At 40.2% G+C, this 24,546-nt stretch overlaps 1 protein-coding gene across 1 annotated transcript in view; it reads right to left on the bottom strand.

Moving 5' to 3' along the window:
- Window positions 1–24,546, bottom strand: part of LOC120915832 (otogelin-like protein) — a 147,359-nt gene that overhangs the window by 116,768 nt on the left and 6,045 nt on the right. The window contains exons 6-21 of the mRNA XM_040326638.1: window positions 23,290–23,339; window positions 22,208–22,350; window positions 21,030–21,156; window positions 19,420–19,594; window positions 17,019–17,119; window positions 14,208–14,429; window positions 13,709–13,883; window positions 12,339–12,416; window positions 12,015–12,067; window positions 10,264–10,408; window positions 10,047–10,157; window positions 9,781–9,922; window positions 7,858–8,001; window positions 5,287–5,424; window positions 222–323; window positions 13–123 (exon numbers count right to left, since the gene is read on the bottom strand). Coding sequence (XP_040182572.1) covers window positions 13–123; window positions 222–323; window positions 5,287–5,424; window positions 7,858–8,001; window positions 9,781–9,922; window positions 10,047–10,157; window positions 10,264–10,408; window positions 12,015–12,067; window positions 12,339–12,416; window positions 13,709–13,883; window positions 14,208–14,429; window positions 17,019–17,119; window positions 19,420–19,594; window positions 21,030–21,156; window positions 22,208–22,350; window positions 23,290–23,339 — 2,017 coding nt within the window. The remainder of the gene's footprint in view (window positions 1–12; window positions 124–221; window positions 324–5,286; window positions 5,425–7,857; window positions 8,002–9,780; window positions 9,923–10,046; window positions 10,158–10,263; window positions 10,409–12,014; window positions 12,068–12,338; window positions 12,417–13,708; window positions 13,884–14,207; window positions 14,430–17,018; window positions 17,120–19,419; window positions 19,595–21,029; window positions 21,157–22,207; window positions 22,351–23,289; window positions 23,340–24,546) is intronic.

The raw sequence follows: 24,546 nt of genomic DNA, 5'->3' as shown, positions 1-24,546 counted from the left end.
TGCAATTCTTACCACATAATGGCAATCAGCAAAGACGCTGCTCTTGAGAAGGTTGCATCGATTTTCCACAAACTTCTTATGATTCTCAGATGGAGGAGGTAGAGGATTTTCATCTTCAGGACACTGTGGAAATGTTCGGAGAAATGAAATTTGCAAACTTATTGAACACACTCATTAAGTTTTTATACAACAAGTACAATGGTGCTGAAAAGATTACCTACCTCACCAATTATGAAGCGAGAGGCATACTGAGCCATGTTACTGATTTCCACCTCAGATGTTGTAGTTCCATCTGCATCACCGCACATACCTTGGACTTTGCCCTGTGTAAAAAGAGAATATAAAACATTAGGCACAGGTTTCAGATCGTAGAAATCTAAATGTCAACCACAAAAAGGTCAGCTGATGCAGAACTGTTTATTAAGCTAATAAACATAGGCAGTGTCCTATAGCAATCAATGAATTTAAATGTATTAATATGGACATAGTAAATTGAAATCATATAGGTGAATGTTCTTTACACTGTCTATTTTTAAATAAACCAAGCAGTGTTTCAGCTTGGTCTAGGGCAAGGGTAGGCAACCTGGGGCCCTCCAGCTGTTGTGGAACTTCAATTCAAACTGGTCTAGGGGCTTTTTTGATTTCTTAATCATAGTGCCCTATAACACAGAAAGAAGGGTCATAAAACACATGTTGATAATGGCTCCACATACAATAAAGCATAAAGGTAAAACCAATGAAAAGAAAATCTGATTATTTTATCAGGTAAATATTGGTGCTGCTTTGCATATCAGCCTCTCAAATCATATGGTGTATGACTGCAATTACATTGACATACAGTAGTTGAGTTCCATAACACATATTATGAAGGAGTTCAGTTGTTTATTTTGTCCAGACCTCCAAATGGATCTTGTGTCGGTTCACACAGGGGCGGCTTCAAAGTCGCCCGACTCTTCTGTATGCAAACCACTCTGAAGTCACCCAAAAGTAGTACAGGAACCATTTTCTAAGTCGGACAAAATTGAGTCACTCCTATTAGAACGGTTCCATTGTACAAAAAGGAGCGCGACTTTTCAGGTGGCTAAGTCGCCTGACAGGTCGCCCCTGTGTGAATCGGGTAGGGCTCATAAGATTATACATTTTTTAATTCATCCTAATAGGAAAGCGATATTTTTGAGGTCCAAAAAAATGAACCTTTGATATGTGGAGTTTCAGCATAAATAAGGATGACAGCCTTTCCTTGAAGAATTTGAAGGACTAGACACTAGACCAGTGGTTCTCAACCTCCTAGTGCCGTGATCCCTTGATAAAATTTCCCAAGTTGTGGGGACCCCTAACAGTAAAATTATTTTCATAGTGTAGGTTGTCAGCACCCAAGGCAAGACAAGGCTTTTCCATCCCTAACCCATGGACATTTAGCATCACTTAGAGTTTCTTTCACTCATACAGTATTAAACCCCCTTATGGTACATTTTAGGATGTACCACTCTTTCTCTGTTCTCCCTTCTTTCTCTTTTATTTCTCTCTATCCTAATTTCTTGTCCCCCCCCCCCCCCATCCCTCTCTCTAGCCATCTTTCTTGTTCTTTCTCTTATTCTTTCTCTCCCTTTTTCTTTGTTCCTCCCCCTTCCATGTATTCTCTATTTCTTTCCTTCTATTACTCCTTGGTGGGGGGATGGGGGGAATGGGATGAGTGGCAGTGCTGATGGGGAATTGGGATGAGTGGCAATGCTGGGGGGAGTTCTGATCAGCCAACTTAGGTGCTCTTCATCAAGGTCATCTGCTGATCTGAGAACTGTAGTGGGGACTTTTAATAGCGACTATAATCACAGGTAGTGTTACTCACTGTGTCTCTGACTTTGTGGTGTCTCACAGCAGAGACACCTATGCCAAAATCGGAGGTCTCCTCCAGCCCCTCCCACTTCACATTCCTCACCAGTAAGCGGACCTCTAGTCTCAGTCCCCCAGCCATGGTGTGAACTAAAGGGGCTGAGTGGGCGGCCGCGGGCTCCAGGAACAGTTCAGCTGGGTGCCCACAGGTTCCAGAGATAGCCCAAAAAGGCTAGGAGGGCAGTACAAGCTTCAGGAACAGCCCAGGATTCGATGACCCCTGGAAAATCATCATTTAACCCCCGAGGGGGTCCCGACCCCCAGGTTGAGAACCACTGCACTAGACGGACTGTGGTGCAATTTGACTTTGAAGTAAGAGGACACAGAGGTGTCGGTTTTATTAGTTAAACACTGCTGACTATTTATGATGCCTCTTGTTTTAGGAAATCCCATGCTCATGGAATTTAAAGATGTATTTCTATGATTAGCCCCTGTGTCTAACTTTGCAGTTTTGTTGTTTTGTTGTTGCTGTAAGACTATTACAACAGCTAGTCCTTTAATGTTTATAGCATTTACTTTGTTTTGTTCGTAAAAAAAAGGTGGCTATTTACTATCTCATGCACAAGGAATCTAAAGATATATTCCTATGACTAGTCATTGTTGGGGGACATTTACTAAAACTGCATGCAGAATCTGGTGCAGCTGTGCTTAGTAACCAATCAGCTTCTAGGTTTTAGCCCTGGTTTACATTGATGCTAATTTGAAATCGTGCTACTTTACTTGAAGTAGCGCTATTTCAAAGTAGCAGGTCAGCGCGATTTCAGGTGCTACCTGAAATACATCTGTGCGCCTTCATGCACAGATGTCAATTGAAGTCGTTCCTGAAATCGTCAAAAGTAGTGCAGGAACTACTTTTGCAAATTGATATCTCCAAATTAAATATTGTCGCAAAGTCGATCTTGCATCGATTGGAACTGTGCCATTGGCAGCAAAAGGCTGTGACTTGTCATGTGATTTGACCTGTCATATCGCATAACAAATCGCTGCAATGTGAATGAGGGCTTATTGTCAAAGCTTAATTTAAAAAAGCTGAAGTTAGAAAATGATTGGTTTCTATGCACAGCTCCACCAGATTCTGTGTGAACCAGTGTTAGTAAATCTCCCCCATTGTCTCTATTCTTATTAGCATACACTGTAAAAAGAAGGAGGTCATGGCTACATAGATGTGTTTTTTTTTCTTTTCTTATAATGGAATGCCTCCAGCGGCTCTGTCTGAACTTACAATACTTGCAATACTACCTAGACAACATTCCACTAATGGATCAATACAAAGGCTATGATATGTAAGATACAAAGACATGTTTAACCTCTTATACAAAAATGAGATTGAAGTCAGACCACAATGTTTATATGTAAAATATAATATACCCATAACAGCATACTGTAAAAGCATGTTGTGTTCAAAGAATGACAAACTGATATTAGAGAGAGAGAGATAAATAAAAAGGAGTGAGGGGAAAAGAAAAGGGGTAAGAAAAGAAGAGAAGGAACCAGTGGTTCCCTCGGTGGCTCAGTTCCACGATACTGTAGATGATGAACTAAATATAGCAATAGCTAGAAGGATTTAGGGATAGATGTAAGCAATTAGATTATGGCATGGGGTAGCTCAGCTGTGATAAAAGATTAGATTAACTGAATTTATTCTCTCTTGAGAAGAAGATATTAAAGGGGTTGTAAAGGATTTTTCCCCCCTAAATAGCTTCCTTTACCTTAGTGCAGTCCTCCTTCACTTACCTCATTCTTGGATTTTGCTTTTAAATGTCTTTATTTCTTCTGAGAAATCCTCACTTCCTGTTCTTCTGTCTGTAACTACACACAGTAATGCAACACTTTCTCCCTGGTAAGGAGAAAGCCTCTTTAGGGGGGAGGGGGCGAGCAGGAGTGTCAGGACACCCACTAACACAGCTCTTTTCTCTATCTGCAAAGTAGAGAGTGTCCTGACCCTCCTGCTCGCCCCCTCCCCCCTCAAGAGGCTCTCTCCATACCAGGGAGAAAGCCTTGCATTACTGTGTGTAGACAGAAGAACAGGAAGTGAGGGTTTCTCAGAAGAAATAAGGACATTTAAAAGCAAAATGGAAGGATGAGGTAAGTGAAGGAGGACTGCACTACGGTAAAGGAAGCTATTTAGGGGAGAAAAAAATCCTTTACAACCCCTTTAAGGGGGGATATGTTCAACATGTATACATACATAGGTGGTCCTTATAGTTAACTTGATATTGAGTTATTCACTTTAAGGTCATCGCAGAGGACAAGGGCTCTTTACATCTGGAGGAAAAAATATGTAATCTCCAAATACGGAAAGGCTTCTTCACAGTAAGAGCTGTGGAAATGTGGATTAGACTACCTCAAGAGCTGGATCTGGTCCACTCAGTAGATTGTTTAAAAAAAGACCTGCTTTCTTTACTAGATACACATAATATAACTGGATACTAATATTATAGGTAAAGTAGAACCAGGCAATATCAGATTTCCTCTTAGGGGATCAGGAAGTGCCTTTTTTCAACCAGGCTAACTATGCGAATACTGTACATCTTCTCTTTGACAAACATTATATTCATGAAATTTCAGATCAAATCTAGTTTTTTTTTTCAAGCTCAGGCTATGGTTTGGTTGGGCTATAAAAGGTAGGTGACCATTTTGTGTAGAGAGCTTAGGAAGGGCTGACCTGGGTTCTCTCTGAACAGTACTGTGAAAGAAAGGTTGGAGGAGGCTAAATGATCTAGACCAAAAAGTCATCTGAGGCATGACCATCAAGTGTATAGCACATCATCCCGCTGGCCACAGCCCATAAAGCATGTGTCTGCTTTCACAATGTGTAAGGGGTCCAATACAACTTCAAGAGCACTTTATTGGCATATTCTAGAGTGGTCTTGTTGAAAGAACATTTAGTTATCCTGGACCAGATTTACTCCAGTCCCTCAGAGCAACAGAAGAACTCAAGTTGCGTTCCCAGCTAGCAACGTAAGAAGAAGGAAGATCATGTGGATGAGCATTTAAAGAGTATGAAAGTGTGATAAGTTTGGGAAATGAATATTATTATACAGGATTCATATCGCACCAACAGTCTGCGAATGCAGGCAGATGTGCTCAAAAAACTATTTAGTGTATGAGAATTCAGTGTTCTTGACAAGTGTGAAATACAATGTTTAATTTGGACATATCTATAGTATTCTGTATGGGCACTGCATTATAATCCTGTAACTCTGAAAAATGATGAGTGGTAAAAAAGTGGTGCACATGGGCAACATATTTGGTAGTCTAATTTTTCAAGCAGTTAGGCAAACTCAATACAGTATAAACAATATCTTGCCTCTAGAGGCTATTCTACTAATCTCTACATTTCTCGCTGAAAATGAACTATTCTTTCCCTTAAAGTAGCTAGAAAAGCCACTATACCTGTAGTTTGGGCTCCAGTTGAATGATGACATCCAAGTGTTGATCATAGTAAACAGCAAGTCCTCCCAGGAAATGGGCAACCACGTAGAATCCAGAGCGGTAGGTTTTAAATTCAGAGTTAGCACCGACATCATTTATCTAAAGAAAGAATACACCATGCACACAATTATTAGCATACTGGAGACAACTAAGTGATATGTAATCAACGTTTAAAGCGGAACAACACTGCATCTGAGCACCACAAGCCAAAAATGTTATTTAATCTATTTTTAAAGCAAACTTCCCCATTCACCCATTCATCCATGACTACATGCTTTATTTAGAAAAACACTTTCTAGCATTTCTTTCCATGGCCATATTGGGTAAGGGCAAATGATTTATGTAGCATTTACTTCCTGGTATCCAGGAAGTAATCTGCCCTTAGTTCAGGCATTCAGGCAGGCAGGTGTGTCAAGTTGAGAAAAACCCTCCTCCCTCCTGAAGAAACCTGGGATGTATGACATGATTTGCCTGGGCATGGAAGCCAGGAAGTAACGGAAGAAACATAAAAAAGAAGTTTAAAACAACAGTAATCCAATTTGCATGTTAGGAGCCTGTGACCGGCTCTCAATGGAGCCGGTACACACAGCTCCAGGACGGCTGTGGAGCGAATTGCACAAGAGTCCTGGATACAAAAAATGAAGATAAATGGACAGCCGCACTCCAGGGAAACTTAAAAAGTAGTATTTTATTCATAAAAAACTGGACATGCAAATCCAAAAAATACAGTCACAAGAAGGGACAGCCGACGCGTTTCGCACACTGTTAGTGCTTAGTCATGGCTGTACATCCTGTACATCTTCTGGTCTGTTTAAGGTCCAAATTCAGCCAAAAATTCAGACCTAAAATGGTGAACAGGAATTCACCGGACCCCTGCTGTGAGCCGCTCCGAACGGGGGGGTGAACCCAGCCTTAATGCAGCTGAAAGCAATGCAAAGTGAGCAAAGTAATGCGACACAATACATATTAATGCACTTGTTTCAGCTTTGGAGTGTTTTGAGATGAACTGCATAAAAGGAACAAAATGGGCTATCAGTCAAAAGGAGATGATAATGACTGCACCTCTACATGGCCTGACTGTTGCAACAATGCACAGGTTGGTTGAACTAATTGTTTTTGTCAAGTCCTGTATGGCCGGCATATAAGATGAAAACCTGAAAATCAAGTGTGTCTGGCTTGCTTCCTGAAGATCAATAGAGAAATATTTCTTCTATTGCATTTGATGTAAATGTTAATATTTTACAAAAGAATTGAGTTTGGTAAGGTCAAAAGAAGGGTGAGAATAGTTTCCATTATTCATTCCCTATTTGTCATTTGTGCAATTTTTTTTTGTACACGCTGGAATGAATTTACTAAAGCAGATAAACTGTGCACTTTGAAAGTGTAGTTGCATCCATTTTCCGTGGTAAACAAAAAGCAAGTTCGCTTTGCCCATGATTGGATGCTAGAAATCAGCAGAGTTTTGCTACATTTACTAAGCCTATGGGCAAAATGTGTGCAACTGCATATGCAGAAAGATAAAACCCTTGCAAAGTGAATATTTTATTTGGCTTTAGTAAATCTACCCCACTGGTTGCAGGGGGGAATGTAGACATGCATTGTGCCTTATTTTTCTTATGAGGAAACTTAACTTTAATTTGACATGGTTCTATACATGCAATTTGCCTAGTAAAATACCAAAAAGATAACTGTATCAATACTTTTGTAAGGTTTTAATCTGATTACAGATAGTGGACCCTCCAGTAAGTTTTGGATTGTAAGTGCAAAAGGAGTCGATCGTATCACATGTTTATTATATATTGCTGACTGTGGCCCTCTTTGGAAGGCTTTGGCTACCCATAGATTATTTGATTTTCTTTCCTTTCCCCACAGTCAATGTGGATGGGGAAATGCATCCCGCAGCGCTATTTTTTTCTCCGGGGGGTGGGGAGTGCACAATCTGGTGTAGCTGTGCATGGTTGTCAATCAGCTTCTAACTTCAGCTTGTTTAATTAAGCTTTGACATAATACCTGGAAACTGATTGGTTTCTAAACAGAGCTGCCCCAGATTTTGCACTCAATGATTACTGCTAGCTGGCCGTAATCTCGTAAAAAAAACCTGACTGGTTGGTTGTACCCATCAGCCTGACCATACATGGATCGAATCACGGCCAGTCCCTGCTGAACAGGTCAAATGTTGTTCCATGTGTGGCCGGCTTTCCCCTCCCTTCCTGTCAATACCTGTAATACCGTTATCAGTTGACTAGGAAGCACAAAGGGAATCAACCTTCTAAATACTGATAAATTAAAAGCTGATGTTCGCTAGGACATGATAGCAATAAAAACTAACAGAGGTATCATCCTATTTTGGATGGAAATATGGAGATATATGGAGAAATATAGAGAAGTCATGAGCCTGTAATTACTGCATAAACCATATAATTCATATGAAGCCAAACTCTGCTGCACTAGATAGACTTTGTAAAATAGCATTTAGTCCCAGTAAATTTTTCCAACCTCAAATGACCATGATCCTTTTGGATCAACACTTACCACCACAGGGTCAGAGTCACTGAGCAACACTGCAGTTCCTCCAAATTTGATGGTAATGATCTTCTTGTGTAAAGCTCCTCCATCTTCCTCATTTAGGGTATTTTGCATGACAACACTGAATGATGGGCTTACACCTTCCACAGACTAAGAAATAAAATCAAATAGCATACATTAAATACTATTATTTGTTATTATGTTTTTTTCAATATATTTATCATAATCTCACAATATTCCACAATGTGGTCAGAAACACACCTTTGTGACTGGGTGTGTTGCGGTAATGTACATTGTAAAGTGTGTGTTACTACAAAACACAAAATATAAATTAGCGTGTTGCAGAGCCATTATTTATGAATGGCTCTTCAATGCACTAATGCCGCGTACACACGATCTCCGATGAAAAAAGGGCCCCATCTGACTTTTTTCCGTCGGTGTTTAGAAATAGAACATGTTTTATTTTTTTACAATAGAAAAAAAAACGATAGGTAATTCCTATTGTCTGTGTGCAACTCCGAGGGAGAAAAAACCCACACATGCTCATAATCAAGTCGACGCATGCTCGGAAGCATTGAACTTAATTTTTCCTGGCTCGTCGTAGTGTTTTACGTCACCACGTTTTGGACAGTCGGAATTTGGTCTGACAGTGTGTATGCAAGACAGCTTGAATGGAATTCCGACAAAAAATTCCATCGGATTTTAGGCCATCGGAAATTCTGATCGTGTGTCGGGGCAGAGAACAATGCAGAGCCAACGCACACATGTTGCAGCACTCCACAACACAATACCGTGTTCTGTGGTGCATTGTGTCGGCAAATATGCTGCATGCCTGTATTTTGGTCCATTCATGTGCATTGGCAGACCTTTGAAAATAAACATGACACAACGTGTGTTAACACATGTGCAATAAAGCAATGCATGGGAAAGGAGATGCAACTTTCTTGATGGGAAGAGGGCAGACAATATAATTGGATGGTCATAAAAAGTACCATGCAAGTTATCAAATATTCTGAAAAACTAAGGGACAATTTACACTATGGCACCAGCACACTCATTGGTCATATTGCAAAATTAAAGCAGTCTTCATAAATTTATTTTGCTTTGGGCATAATATCTTTTTTTCAAAACTTGAAGGACTTTTTAATTTCAATATGTTTTATTGGTTATAAAAATCGACATTTTACATCTTAAAGCAGCATCATTAGTGTAAGTATAAGGCCACGTACACACGGTCGGTCCAAACCGATGAAAACGGACTGAAGTTCAGTTTCATCGGTCCAAATCGACCGTGTGTACGCCCCATCGGTCTGTTGTCCTTCGGTCCCAAAACAGAGAACTTGCTTTAAAATTGAACCGATGGACGCCTGACCAATAGGTCAAAACCGATGGTTAGTACAGAAAAGCATCTGTTCCAAACCCGCGCATGCTCAGAATCAAGTCGACGTATGCTTGGAAGCATTGAACTTCGTTTTTTTCAGCACGTCGTGTGTTTTACGTCACCATGTTCTGACGCGATCGGTGGAAACAATGGTGTGTACGCACATCAGACCATCAGTCTGCTTCAGCAGTGAACCGATGGACTGATCGTGTGTACGCGGCCTTACAAATGGAGCTTACAATATATAACACATGTATAGTTTAACATGTAACTAGAAGGACTTTTAAAAGGGACATGGAAAACATGGAAATACCAGGTGAGCACAAGAACACCGGTACTAGGAGAGTGTGGGTGCTAAAACTGCAGACATCCACTACTGAAAAAACAAATTTCCTGACTGTCATTTCGGTCGAATGGCTTGTTACCTTCTGAGTGACTGAGCTGGAATTCACTATCGCTTCCTTATATTATATGAATTTACTGAACTTTTTCCTTGATTAAATACTCTGAATAAACTATGGTAAATAAACATTCAATTTTCAACTAACCTCAACCAGCAAAATCGCACAGTGCCTTGTAGGAAAGGTCTTCCAGACTCCATCAAACAGGAAGAACTGGGATCCGGCATAAGTGTTACACACTCTGTTACATGGGTTGTTGCTGCACACAAACTTGCCATTTTCACATGTGCTAAAAGGAAATTATGGAAAAAAAAACAGCATTTAAATAATTTGTCTTTTTTTTAACTTTGCTTAAATACAATAAATGATCTTCAACATCACTGCCCAAGATTATGACTAAAGTGTGTGCTTACCATGTGTTGCAGTCTTGGGCCAGTGTTTCTCCAGGGTTGTACACATCTTCGCCATGCACACAAGGACACTCATTTAGTGGCACACAATTTCCATCACTGCTCCTCAACATACTAAGAGGTAATGCAGATTAGAGTAATTAGAAAATAGAATAAATAAAATACTGTTGTTTATCGTTATTACAGATCAGGAACACCTTAACATTTCCAGAAAGCCTACCCAGTCCTGCAGACACATCCTGGTTCACATGTTGAAGTGCAGACTTGGTCTAGTATTTCTAAGTTCTGGCAAGATGGCTCACATGACTTGCCATGGCCCAATAAACAGTCTGAGTATATTTCACCTTTGGGACATGTTTGCACATCTGCCAAGTAAACAAAACTAGTTAGTTATGGTCATTGCAATCAAAGATTACCAATCAATATACTTTTAATGTCTTTTTGTTTGAAAAAAAAAGGATGGAATAACAAATATCTATACTACACCCCCTCCACCCAGGGACCAAAGTCTAAGCTTTTCTGGTGCAATTTGCTCTAGGACACTTAGGAACTTTCCTTTTTAGAGTTTTTTTAAGGTTTGTCTAAAGTCTTTACAAACAATTTTTCATGATATAAAGACTTATGTACAAAAGCTGTCCATCAAATATATGATCCCCACCAGTAGCATGCTCTGTGATGTGCTCATTAACCAAATCTGTATTGACATTGCTTATTTGGCTTATTGAATCCTTGTGTTCATAATCAAAAGCAGATCAATAATATACAATATAATATGTCCCTTTAAAATTCCATCACTTTGTAATTAGTGCTGGAATATGAAAGCAATTAACACAGCAGGCTCTGTACTCATAGGATTACTAAAGTACCTCACTAGACACAGCCTGTTGAATTGACAGTAAAAAAGCAACAACACACTGATTAAGTTAGAAAATCTGCTCACTCTGCTCAGTCAGCATTCATTCATTTACACGACAGCTGCTTGGCTTCAGCATATGAATTTTTAAAGAGAGCCATTATTTTAGAATCCTGGAGGCTAGTTGCTTTCAGACTGATGAAGAATAGGTTTTACTCCTTGAAACACATTTCCCATGATCCTTTGCATGATCAAGTGGAACACCAGCATGAACAGATTCAACTGAGGTATCTATCCCTGCTCCAGAGTTCCCTGAGCATGGTCCTTGTCAGAGTGGCTCCAGCCCAATCAAGCTCTGGAACCTGTAATGGACAGCAACCTGCTATCTTACACTTGTGGGTGCATATGAATGTTGTTCATTTTACTAGGCTGCTCTGCCCTTTTTCTGTACGCTAAAGCCTCGTACACACGACCGGTTTTCCTACCAGGAAAACTGCCAGGAGAGCTTTTGGCAGGAAAACTGCTGGAAATCCCAGGGGGAAAATAGAGAACCTGCTTTCTATTTTCCCACTGGGATTCCTGGCGGTTTTAAACCAGGAGTTTTCCTATGGGGAAACACTGTGAGGGAGCATACACACGGCCGGTATTCCCGGCCAAAGCTCTCCCTGCAGTTTTCCCGATGGGAAACCGGGCCGTGTGTACATGAAGAAAATAACCGAGCAGGTTCTCGGTTTTCCTGTCGGGATTCCCGGGGGACTTTATACCGCTGGGAATCCCAGTTGTGTGTACAGGGCTTAACTTTCTATTTGTCACATGAAATGCATTCAGAATGTAGACTGTGAGCAAACATGCTCTTACTAATAATATTAGTAAAATAAATCTGCATTCCTTTTAGCAATCTAGCCAAATCAAAGCAGTAAAGAAAAACCGCAGCCATGTTACATAGTAGGTGAGGCTGAAAAAAGTCCATCAAGTCCAACCTATGTAAACACTTTATGACACTTTAATGACCACAGCAAGCTCACAGAATATACTGTATGGCTGCATGCATATTGATTCCAGCTCTGGACAGCTCTTTAATGGTATCATATTATGCTTCTGTCACATGAGCAACTTACCAGGGGCTGGGGGCTGTTCAGGTTCTCCACACTGTAATACTCTCTCACAGGGGCTGAAAAACAATACGTTTGTTTGTTATATAATGATATGTTATAAAAAATAAATATGCCTTTGACATATAGCTGCATATATTATGAAGGTTGTTTCTGGAACTTGACTTAAAATTACAGTTAAAAAAAATTGTTGATAGAGGTTGATTCAACGGTAGAAAAAAATCTTTGCCAATAAGCAAAATATCCATGTAAAACTGTGAAAGTTAGATACTGGAGATGAATTCTAAAAAGTATGTTTTCTATTAGCTGGAGTTATCGAGAGCATCTTACCATGTTTGTCCATCGGCCTGAGTGATGATCTCTCCTAACTGGTACACGTGGTTTTTGCTGTAGCAAGGGCATGAATCGCTAAACAACAACAAAGAAAAAAAAACATTTTACCAAACATTGAAGTTAGAAGTGAAGTTTATGTATGCGAAACGCGTCGTCAAGACTATTATCTGACCCCCTTTGATCCCCTTATTTATGGAAGTCTAATCCATCTTTCAAGTTTTTAAGATCAACTTCATTTTAAATATTGTTTTTCCCGCTGGCGGCTTCCACCTAATTGCATTGGAGTGTGCAATTTACGGATTTTCCACCAGAGGGCATCTATCAGATCCTCGCTTCACTGTTTTCGACCGTAGAGCGGCGTCGCAGACGTGTGACGTCATCACGATCGGACGGAACGAGCGCCTGTCCCTCCAGATCTCATTGCGCTGTGTCCCCGGCTGTGGGATTCGTCGGATGGTTCCGTCCTTCCCGCTCCGTGGTGACACATCGGATACGCGGACTGCCTGATGTCAGGCTCAGGCTCTAGCTGAAAGTTGAACGGCCATCTCTTCAACATCGCTATCCCACCATCTGCCCCTAAGGTACTGTTAGTACTCCATCTAAAGGCATGTTTATTGAATCCAGGAAGTTTGAGCCCATGAACTGGTTGTTAGCTGCCTGCTGAATTCACATCCTATCCATACAGTTTACATAACTTTGTACATAAGTTCATATGGACTTTTTATTATATGTTTGGAGCTGATCTCTAATAAATGGATTTTCTTCCCAAATATTTTATTTTAAACTTTTACTTTTTCCCAATATTACTGGGTCTATTTTGAACTGTATATGTTCGTGAGCGAGTATTTTTGGTGTATTTTCTGTATTTTTGGTACTTCCGGGTACCACGATTCCCGCAGCACCGGACTATCTTTCTCATACCCTACATATGAGTTAAATTTTTTACTTTAGGGTTACTATTATCCTCATCTAGCGCCAGTGACTTTTTTGCGTATCTATCAGTTAAAACCCAGTTGTCGGATGTCCATCCTTGTGTCAGACAGTTGTGAATTGTCCTCCTCTTTGCATGTCTGGCAGAGTGTCACACCAAACATGGGGCAGCATACGGCTTGCCATGGCAAAGCAGACCTATATTCTTTCCTATCAGAGTAAAAAGTTCAGTCCCAGTTATTCAAATACCCTATATTGCCAAAAGTATTGTGATGCCTGCCTTTACACATGAACTTTAATGAACATAAGAAGGAGATATAATAAGTGCTGAATTTAGAGGCAGCCAGGGAACTAGCATTTTCATGTGGACTACTCAAAAAATATTAGGAATAATTCAGAAATACACATCTAATGAATCATAATGGGAGACTAATTACCCGTTTACACATTTATTGATAGAAGCATCATAGTAGAGGTTGGGAGGGCAGATACAGGCTTCGTTCAGAGGAATTGATGATGTAATCTTCTGGAGCTTCATAGAATATTCTGCGCAGTCTTGTTGAGAGAATGTATCATCTGTAGTGAAGATCATTTTATCTTCACATGCCGGAGCTGAAAAAAGAAATGAAAACATTTAGCTGATAAAGCTTGCTAATACCTAATCCATAGTACTAGTACTGAACCCACACTTCAAGGTAGGTGTCCTGCCCACTGGTCACTTTGATAGTTTATGACAGGGGTGTGAACCTCAGAGAGTCATTTATACCTAAATCTCCCCCTAATCTCTGTGCGACCAGTCCCTAATCTCCATGCAGGGCGCCAGACGCATAGAGTTCTACAGGGTTTTTTTTTTTGTGAAGCAAGTAATTAGAGCCGGAGCACCAGCCGCCACTGAGTCAAGCAGTAAAAATATGAAGATTAATTTGAAACACTTACTGCAGTCTGAGAATGTAGAGCTAACAGAGACAGTGATTCCTGCACGGGCACAGCGATAGGCATAGTCTGCCAAGGCAGAGCAAAGTCCACTAGATCCAGCATAGTATACACTGTGAGCGCAAGAGGTCTTGTAGCTGTGAGTGTCAATCAGGAGGGCGCAGTCTTCAAAAATTGAACTATCCAGGGAGTCAGCGCAAGTCAGATCAGCCTCTACTTTGTTATCTGTAAAATTAGGAACAATTTTGAATATTGAGAATACACTAGGATATTTTAGGAAAGTATCAATTCTGCTTTGTTACTGTTGGTGTGATCGATTCTTACATAGATTAGTACTAGAAATGTGTTTCTCCAGGCAAATAGCTAAATACACAGATGACACACACGTTTTTTTAGGCTGTAGGTTGTTTTATTTGCTAAAACATTTGTAATTCTGTCCACCCATTTTTGTGAGTCATATACTGTACCTCTGCCAGACAGCGCAGCCAAGAGAGTGATACTACTGTTACAGGTAATTAATACAGAAGTGTCTCCACTCATAGCTGATTGATAATGCAATCATCTCTGCTTTCTCTGCTCTCTCCTCTTACAATATTCCATGTCAGCACATGTGTATGCAGTAGACCTTATTAGTGCCTGGTGATGCCCCTCCCTTTCTGAATGTTGATTTAATGTACTGAATGTGTCTCATGCAAAAAAATTCCATACAACTTTTTTAATAAATACTTCTCACACTCACAAAGGTGCTTTGAAAATTTGCATGTAAAACATGGCTTTCATCCAAGTGAAAGCTCTTTTAATTCCCCAGGTGCAGGTGACAACTTTCGGACCTGTTTAGCTACCTCCCGTCTCTGCATTGGCTGTATATGAAGCTGATCTGTTTCAAGGGCCAAACCCTCCTCTTTAGAGCTCTGAGGAAGAGGATTTGATCCTTTAAACAATGTCACCTTCATGCACAATGGTGTCAGTAGCCGATAGCTAAATAGCTAAATAAGTCCTTCGGTTAGCAGTGATTTGAGAGAACTTTGCTTGGGTGGATATAATGTTGTATATGCTCATTTACAATGTACCTTTGTGAGGATGAGAAGTATTTATTAAAAAGGTATGGAAGATTGTTGCACAAGGTCAATGTGCTTTTTTTGTCGTAAAGTGTGCTTTAAAGATTTCCCAGTCCTAAAAGAGCCGCAAGGCTGAGAATATGGCCCCGTACACACGACCGAGGAACTCGACGTGCCAAACACATCAAGTTCCTCGTCGAGTTCAGTGTGGAAGCCGCCGAGGAACTCGGCGGGCCGACTTTTCCCATTGACTAACGAGAAAATAGAGAACATGTTCTCTTTTCGGCCCGACGAGTTCCTCGTCGGCTTCCTCGCTGAAAAGTGTACACACGACCGAGTTTCTCGCCAGAATCCAGCTCCGACCGAGTTTCTGGCTGAATTCTGCCAAGAAACTCGGTCGTGTGTACGGGGCCTATCATGTATATTTGTAGTCCCTCTGTATAATCTAAAGGGATTTTTTACAACAGTTTACCAGTGGGGGGGTCTCTGCCATTCTTTTTGTATTCAACTGTATGGGGTTTGTTAGTGTAAGGTCCCAGGGCCAATCCTAGGCAGGGTGCACGGGGTGGGGGAGTCAAAGGTCCAAAGTGCTCCCCTCCCTCCTCCTTGTCTGTGTCCAGAGGCGGAGCGCATGTGGCAGGTGCTGCTGTTCCCCATCCCGCTTGCTCTCTCTGCTTGCAACTGACCTCCCGCTGTCCCCAGAATCCAGGCTGGGTACCACAGCGGAGCCTAGTACTGGAATACGATCCGGTACTAGGCTCCACTAATTAATTCTGTCCGGTGAGCATGGAGCAGTCTCCTGTCTGCCCCACCCCCCTGGGTGTGTCGGCTCTTCTCCCATAGGCGGTGTGATGAGAGGCTTCTGGGTTGGCAGGAGCGTCTGCCAATCATCCTGTGCACTCCCAGAAATGCTCTCCGAGTGCCACCCTTCAAGTAACCAAAGATGCCGCGTATGCCCCGCCCCCTGTAATGTGCTTCTGCTCCCAGCACACCCGAGCTACAGGGATCTATTGGACAAGTACTGATCTATGGGGACACCTGATGTGGGGGGCTCTGATGGGGACACCTGCTGTGGGGAAGGCTCTGATGGGGGACACCTGCTGTGGGGAGGATCTGATGGGGGACACCTGCTTGGGGGGCTCTGATGGGGGACACCTGATGGGGGGGTCTGATGGGGAACACCTCCTGGGGGGACTCTGATGGGGGACACTAATGAAGACTTCTTAGGGGAGAATCTCTGTGTTTGAGTCATAGCCATAGAAGCATATGTAAAGGGGAGGAGTTAGTACGATGACCACGCCCATGTGGTGACACCAGAAATATTTCTGCACACAGGCATCTGTGACCCTAGGATCGGCCCTGTAAGGCTCGGTTCACATTGGTGCCATGTGAGAACACTGTGAATCCACTTCAGTTTCCCGCATCGCACCCATCTCGCAGACAGTTCACACTGCCATATGCGAACCACTGGGAGTGTCAATAGACAGTTAATGACACCCCCATATTGCAGTGTGAACTGTGAATTCGGACATGACTCGGATCGCATGGGTGTGAACACCCATGCGATCTGATTCTGGTGCGGACCAAAAATACACAATCTGTATAGCTGAGTTTGCATCCCACAGACATTGCATGTGATCAGCACTACAATGCGATGTGAATCACATCCCAGGTAGGAGAAAGAATATTTGGAGGCCTCATAGACGTTAAACAATTTACTTTGCCTAGAATTTTTTTTTACTAGTCCTATAATTACCAGTGTTTTCTGGTGATTTTTGACTTTCTGCGCACTGTGGTTGTGTCTTCCAAGATTTGCTGAACAAGCCGGACACAGTTTCAGTCATATCACTTGAGCTCCTGCGTTTGACAGACAAATAATTCATTAGTAAAGGAAATAAAGTAGGGGGTCATATAGCACAATGCATAGAGCCAACGTTTGTTACTGAAGCAATTTCTATCTATCCAATTAGCTCACAAAAAAATTGTGACATCACTGAGCCATTAAATTCAAAACAGCTCAGAGAACTGTGTGAAACCCAAAAGTGCAGCCATGTTCATACTTTATAGCATATTTTAACCCCGATATCTGCATAATATATGGCCACACACTTGTCTGTACAGCTCCATATGCCTTAAAATTACTCTGCTTGGCTCCCTTGAAGACCTTTAATTTGTAGCCGTTCAGAGCTGCTCGGAAATACTCAGAATCACTCGGAAATAGTCAGAAACACTCAGAAATACTCTGTTCCCGAGTGTTTCCGAGCCTTTCCGAGGGCTTCTGAGTTCAGCTGTCCCCGGGTATTTTCGAGGCTCTCCAGCACCCCCCCCCCCCAACCTCTGGCCACATGCAGTATTGCATGCAATAAAAGTCTATTGTGTAACGAATTAGCTTTGTTTCCATCGACTTCTATAGGGAAACTCTGTTTGATATGCGAGTGCTTTGGATTACAAGCATTCTCCTGGAACGGATTATGCTTGTAATCCAAGGTTCCAGTGTAAAATCAATGAGCTTCTAACGCCAGCTTGTTCAATTAAGCCTGGTAATAAAACCTGTAAGCTCATTGGCTTCTATGCAGAAGTGAGCCTGATTTTGGACTCTCCATCGATAGTAAATAAACCCCATTGTGTACTTCAAAGTGGGGTATGCCTGTATATATATATATATATATATATATATATATATATATATATATATATATTTTTTTTTTATATATATATATATTTTTATATATATATATATATATATATATATATATGTAAAACGCTGAATAAATTGACAGTGCTATATAAGTACCTGTTTAAATAAATAAAAGAGGGTTCAAAAATTTATATTATCCTGTCTTAAAAAATAAATAAAGCAGTGTTATTTTAGTCCTAACTGCAATAAATAAAGACTGAAAATATACACAAAGCCATCGTACATTCTCTTTAATTCAATGACAGGTAATCAAATCAGAAATATCTGCTTGAAATGGTCAGCCTTTAAAAAAAAATCTTATCTAAAGCTAATATATTATTTTGTGGTAGAAAGAGGAGAGTTTCCAGCTCTGCACACAAATATGGTGAGGAAGTACCACTTTTCTAGTTGTTTTCTTTTTCATTTATTTATGTATTTATTTTTAGACGTGTGCATTTTCGTCCGAATTTCGGGATTTTCTTTATCGTTTTAACAAACGAAAACGAACGCGCAGAATCCAAAATCCGAAAGATCCGACATAAAAAAATGCTTTATATTTCGTTTTCGTTGCTACAACAGTTCGATATAGATAGGAGATTCGACATGACACTGACAATAGCAATCTGTCTATCAAACCTGTGGTTGAATGTGGCCAACCTTAACTCTATTAGTCTGAGATTGTTCTACATAGAGAGGAAAGATTCGACATTATATAGACCATTTGACATGAATGACGAAGATTCGACGAAGCAGCGAAAAACATACAAACGTCGAATCTGTCATTGAAAGCTCATGGTGTCTGTCAAAAGTTCTGAGAAGATTCGACAAGCAGCTAAACTGTACGACGCCGCAATCGTACATTTCCGGTCAAATGCTCTGCCCATAGGCTATAGAAGAATTTGAATGTTGGTTGACTAGTAATAATAATTTATACATATAATTATTACTAGTGTCATACAACATTAGAATTCTTCTATAGCTTGTAGGCAGAACATTCGACCGGAAATGTAGGATTGTGGCGTCGTACAGTTTAGCTGCTCAGTTGAATCTTCTTAGAACATTCGACAGACACCATAAGCCTTCAATGACAGATTCGACCTTAATTAATTCGGATTTTCAGACGAATGCATTTTTTAACGAAACAAAATAAATAAAAAAAGAATTTCGGGAGAAACTAAATACATTGATTTTTCAGACGAAAACGAAATTTCAAAACAAAATATTTCAGTGTGCACATGTCTATTTATTTTTGTGTAATATTATGGAGAATGCAAAAGATATGTTGACCACCATTGGAGTAGAAATAAGGCCATACAAATATAGAGTGAGGAAATATTACTTATAGGTGAACTGACCAAAGTCTTTGTAAAAAAATATAAGCAAACAGTACTGATGTTCAAGATTGGTATTTATTAAATAAACTTGTAGCTTCTGTGCCTGACAAGCTCAGCTTTTAATAAAAAAAAAATGTTTTTTTTACCTGTAGTCATCATTACGATTATCATTGTAAGTCCCACACAAGCCACTGGTTGTATCTTTGTTGCTGGCATCAAGGATAACATAAAGGCGATTGCCAGCAAAGTCATACTGCAGATTAAATGTTTGGCTGACCACGTCCAGAAAGACTGAAGAACTTCTTAAGACAGTAATGGTATCTAGGTGGAAATGTAAATACAGTATGAATGAAATCAACTTCCTTCTTAAGAAATCTAACATATTGTTCAACTGAATATAGTTTAGAAATCATTGCTTTTATGGTCGATATTACTTTCTCAGTGTAAAATAGATTGTTGGTGTAGGTTAAAGTGTATAGTGAAACTTTTTCTTAAATTCGGATGGGGTATGGAAGGATAGAACCCCTTTCAGGTTTTAAATGCTCTCTATTTTTCCTGGTGATTATTGTCACCAAAAATGATTGATTTACATTTAACAGTTTAAGGCCTCATACACACGACTGGTTTTCTCGGCAGTAAACCGAGCGTGTGTACGAGGCTTTCAGGTTTCTCATCAGGAAATCTGGCCAGAATCTCAACGAGAAAAATAGAGAACCTGCGCTCTTTTTTCTCATCAAGATTCTTGTCGGCCTGATTCCCGACGAGAAACCCGAGAGTGTGTATACTTACCTGTCGCCGTGGAAACCTGTGCATGCTCGAAATGACTTTGACGCATGCGCGGTAGTTTCCACGGCATAGGTAAGTTGAAGTAAGATGGCCACGACGGCATCGAATGTGACAAGCGCATGCTCGTCGTACATGATGAAGTCATCGTGTTCTTGCCTTTCAAGAGAACCGGGGTTCTTTTGGAAAGGTCAGTGTGTACACTTAGGCGGCAAGAGATTCTTCCCAAGAATCTCGTCAGGAAAAACAACGTTTTTTTTCCCTGGCAAGATTCTTGCCCATGTGTACGAGGCCTTAGAGTTGTCACTAGAACAATAGGAGAGGAAAAATGTTCCAATGGAGACACCTGTTCTGTTGACAACTGTCTAAGAAAGCACTTGGCCTCACTTTGTAAAGAACTGCATGTGAACTGCTGGATATCCCTCTTCCAGTCTTATGACCTGTACACACAATCTTAATTTCCCATGGGATACAATCCGATGGAATTTTCTGTCGGAATTTCATTCAAGCCGTCTTGCATACACACTGTCAAACCAAATTCCGACCGTCCAAAACACAGTGACGTAAAACACTACGATGAGCCGAGAAAAATGAAGTTCAATGCTTCCGAGCATGCGCCGACTTGATTCTGAGCATGCGTGTTTTTTTCTCCGTCTGAGTTCCACACAAACAATCGGAATTTCCGAAAGGATTTTTTTCATCCGAAAAAAATAAAACATGTTCTATTTCTAAACTCTGACGGAAAAAAGTCAGATGGGGCCCACACACGGTCGGAAAATCCGATGAAACAAGGAGACTGATATGAAGATAGTTAAAAGCACTTATACTAGTTGCATGCTTTTTTAATATATATATAACTATTTGCATTTGTTTTTTTGTGTGTGTGTGTTAGATCTGCCTTGCTGTTATTCAGATTCTAAGTATGAATAACTATATATTTCTTTCTAAAACGTGCTTAATATATGTAACTTACCTAGAACAGAAAATGGAATATCTGACTTCTCTCCTGCCACAAGTATGCTTCCATCTGACTGTAGTCTGATATTTGCCTTTTGTGGAATATGCACATCTACGGAATCAATACAAACTGCTTCCGGATCCTACAACAGAAGAACAAAAGTTGTTAATATGAAATTATTTTCACCTGAGTTATACAAGATGTGTTTTAACCACTTGCCGACTGCCCTATAGCAGATATAGCGCTATAGCGTGGCCATTGTGTGCCGGATCACATATATATATACGTGATCCTGCACTTCTGGGTAAAGGATGCACATGCACACCGCTGGCAGCTAGCTCCTGCTGTGATTATACACAGAGGGAGCCGAGCTGCAGGTACCATGGACTCGATGTCTGCTGGCACCCACCGATCATTTGCTACAGATGAAACAAGGCAGGTTGCCGTTCTGCTGTTCTGTCTGTGTTCCTGCAAATCAGGGACAAGGATCTATGTTTCCCCCTAAAAACAGCATCTCCCACACTACAAAAACACAGGCTAGGTACATAGTTAACTCTTGGGTCACCCCTGATGTTAACCCCTTCCCAACCAGATTCATTAGTACAGTGATAGTGCATATTTTTAGCACTGATTGCTGTATTAGTGTCACTGGTTCCCAAAAAAGTGGCGAAAGTGTCAGTTAGTGCCTGATTTGTCCTGTGCAATATCATAGTCCCGTTTGAAGTCGCTGATCGCTGCCATTACTAGAAACAAAATCCATCACTATATCCCATAGTTTGTAGATGCTATAACTTTTGCGCAAATCAATCAATATACTATATGCTTTTTTTTATTTATTTACCAAAAATATCTAGCAGAATACATATTGGCCTAAATTGATGAAGACATCTTTAAAAAAAAATATTGGATATGATTTATTGCAGAAAGTAAAAAATTGTGTTTTGTTTTCAAAATTGTCATCCTTTTTTTGTTTATAGCGCCAAAAATTTTTAACGCAGAGGTGATCAAAAAACACCAAAAGAAAGCTTTATTTGTGAGAAAAAAAGACATAAATTGTATTTGGGTACATTGTCACGTGACCGCACAATTGTTAGTTAAAATAATGCAGTGCTGTTTTACAAAAAAGGCCTAGTCATGAAGGGGGGCAAATATTCCGGAGCCGAAGTGGTTAAGCTGCTAGTATGGTCACTTACCTTCACATCAGAGCATGGCTTATTGTTCAGAGTGATAGTGAAGTCTTTTGTTTTGACCAAAACATAGCTGCAGGTTCCAGGAGTCTCATATAATGTGCCATCAAATGTGCGAATCATCTGGTATGCAGTCACAGAACAGACACCTGAAAAACAGGAGGCCCAGAACATTATAGCCATTACATTATTTAAAGAGGAACTATAGGCAATTTTTTTCATTTTGGATAGCGTAAGGGAGGGTTATACCCCCTGTCTTTTTTTTTTTTTTTACATTTGTGTCCCATTGGGGACATGTACCTTTACTTCCTGTCCCATAGCCAAAACAGGAAATCAAATTAAGGGAATGCCTTTACGCTCACGAGAACTAGTGTCCCATTGGAAGATTTTCCATCTATTACCGTTCTGGGAACAACCCAAAATTTGGATTATCTTTTCCTTAAACAGGACCAATAGAAAGGACGAATCTCCCTAACAGGGGCCAAGGGGGCAATAAAAACGGGTGTTCTTAACCATCTCCACTCTATCCAAAACTTAAAAAAAAGTTTTGCTGTTAGTTATACTTTAATAAATTTACAGCATGTTATTTGCAATGCATTCTTCAATTAATTAAATAAAAAAACAATAAAAAAAAAAAACAATGTTAAATACTGTCATTAAATGTTGAGCTAAATTTTAGTGTTGTCACCTAGGATAACTAGTTTAACTACACGTTACTTCACAATAATTCCACAGCCCACAGTAATGCAGTAAAACAATAGTACTAGATACTGTATATACATAATTTCTACCCAAACTATACTGGTACTAATCACTGTCATTTAAAATACATATACTAAATACATTCAATGAATGTCGCATTTGCTGCTCTATGAATACACCTCTAGAGTATTGTGGACAATAGCAGAAAGAGATAAGTAGATTGATAAATCAGCCAAACAATCTTCTATGAAAATGTCAAGTAACAAGGACATCATAAAAGCTGGCCAAAAATTGGCATTGACAAGTACTCTTTGGTCTTTTCAAGTCTACAAAAAATGGAAATTTGCTGAAAACGAAAAATGAAAATACAGCACATAGGATATTACCTGGACAACTCATATTTTTCACACAGGTCAGGGCTCCATTGTTGCAATTACTAAAACACAAAAGACAGTCATTAATGTGGGGAGGTATCCTTAACGTGGTTTTCAGTAACAAAATATATTTAGCTGACATTTTCACAAAAAACTTTGATTATGCTGATTTTCACGTTTCCTATTGGTGGTGGTATGAAGTGTACAGGGTAAATTCAAAGGCTTCAACGTTTATTGTGCTTGAACTATGCTTCAGATACATTAGACTTCCCCTGTTAGTGACAATGTTTCTTCCACCATACAAGTCTCACCCAGTGGCTTCCCCGATTCCTGTGGTACCAGTGTCAGATGCAGCTTTATGTGTAAATGTAGTAGCTTGGACATATGATATAAACTAGGACTGTAGTCCACTAGCAGGTATCGTTAGGACTCTTTCACACATCCGTTTTAGGATGAACTACGGACATACATGTATCCCTATGGGCTTGCGGATGTCAGCAGATGAACATCCGCTGACACCCGATCTCATCTGTCTCCGCTATGCTCTGTTTCTGTAGACAGAGGAAAATTCTATTTTTCCATCCTTCTGCAGATCAGATGAACACGGACAGAGGGTCTGTGTTCATCCGATCCCCCCATACAGTAGAGGAGAGCGACGATCTGACAGGGCGGTCCCTGCACATGATTGGTGCATTAGCAGCCCATCACCAGGCCCTTTGCTACATGGTAAACATTTTGGGGTTGTGGAAATGCAAAGTTCAGAATGTTGGCCTTTACCAGGGGACTTCGGTTTAGCTTTGAGATAGTGGTTGAAAATGTGGAATAGATTTCCTCAAGGTCTAAATCTGGACAGCTCAGCAGACTGTTTAAAAAAAGGTCTGGATGCATTCATAAATGAACACAATCTAACTGGATATTAGCATATATAGATTATAACATCAGGGATTGTTAATTCAGGGAATATCTGATTGCCTTCTAGGGAATCAGGAAGGGATTTCTTTTTCACTCTCTACAAAGTAAATTGGACCATGATTTATGAGGGGTTTTGCATTCCTCTGGGTCAACTGTGGGTATATGGTTCTGTATATCTAGGTTTTCTGTTCATTTATTATTATTATTATTTTTATTTTTTTCTATTGATTGAATGAAATATACTTGTGTCTTTTTTTAACCTGACAAACTATGTTACTATATTTGTAATGTTTATACTAAGAGGCACATTTATAAAATATTGTGACCAAACATTCAATGCAGGTTAAACAATCATTG

The sequence above is a fragment of the Rana temporaria genome, chromosome 10, assembly GCF_905171775.1.
Source record: "Rana temporaria chromosome 10, aRanTem1.1, whole genome shotgun sequence".
NCBI classification, from domain to species: Eukaryota; Metazoa; Chordata; class Amphibia; order Anura; family Ranidae; genus Rana; species Rana temporaria.
This window is presented reverse-complemented; position numbering and strand designations above follow the sequence as displayed.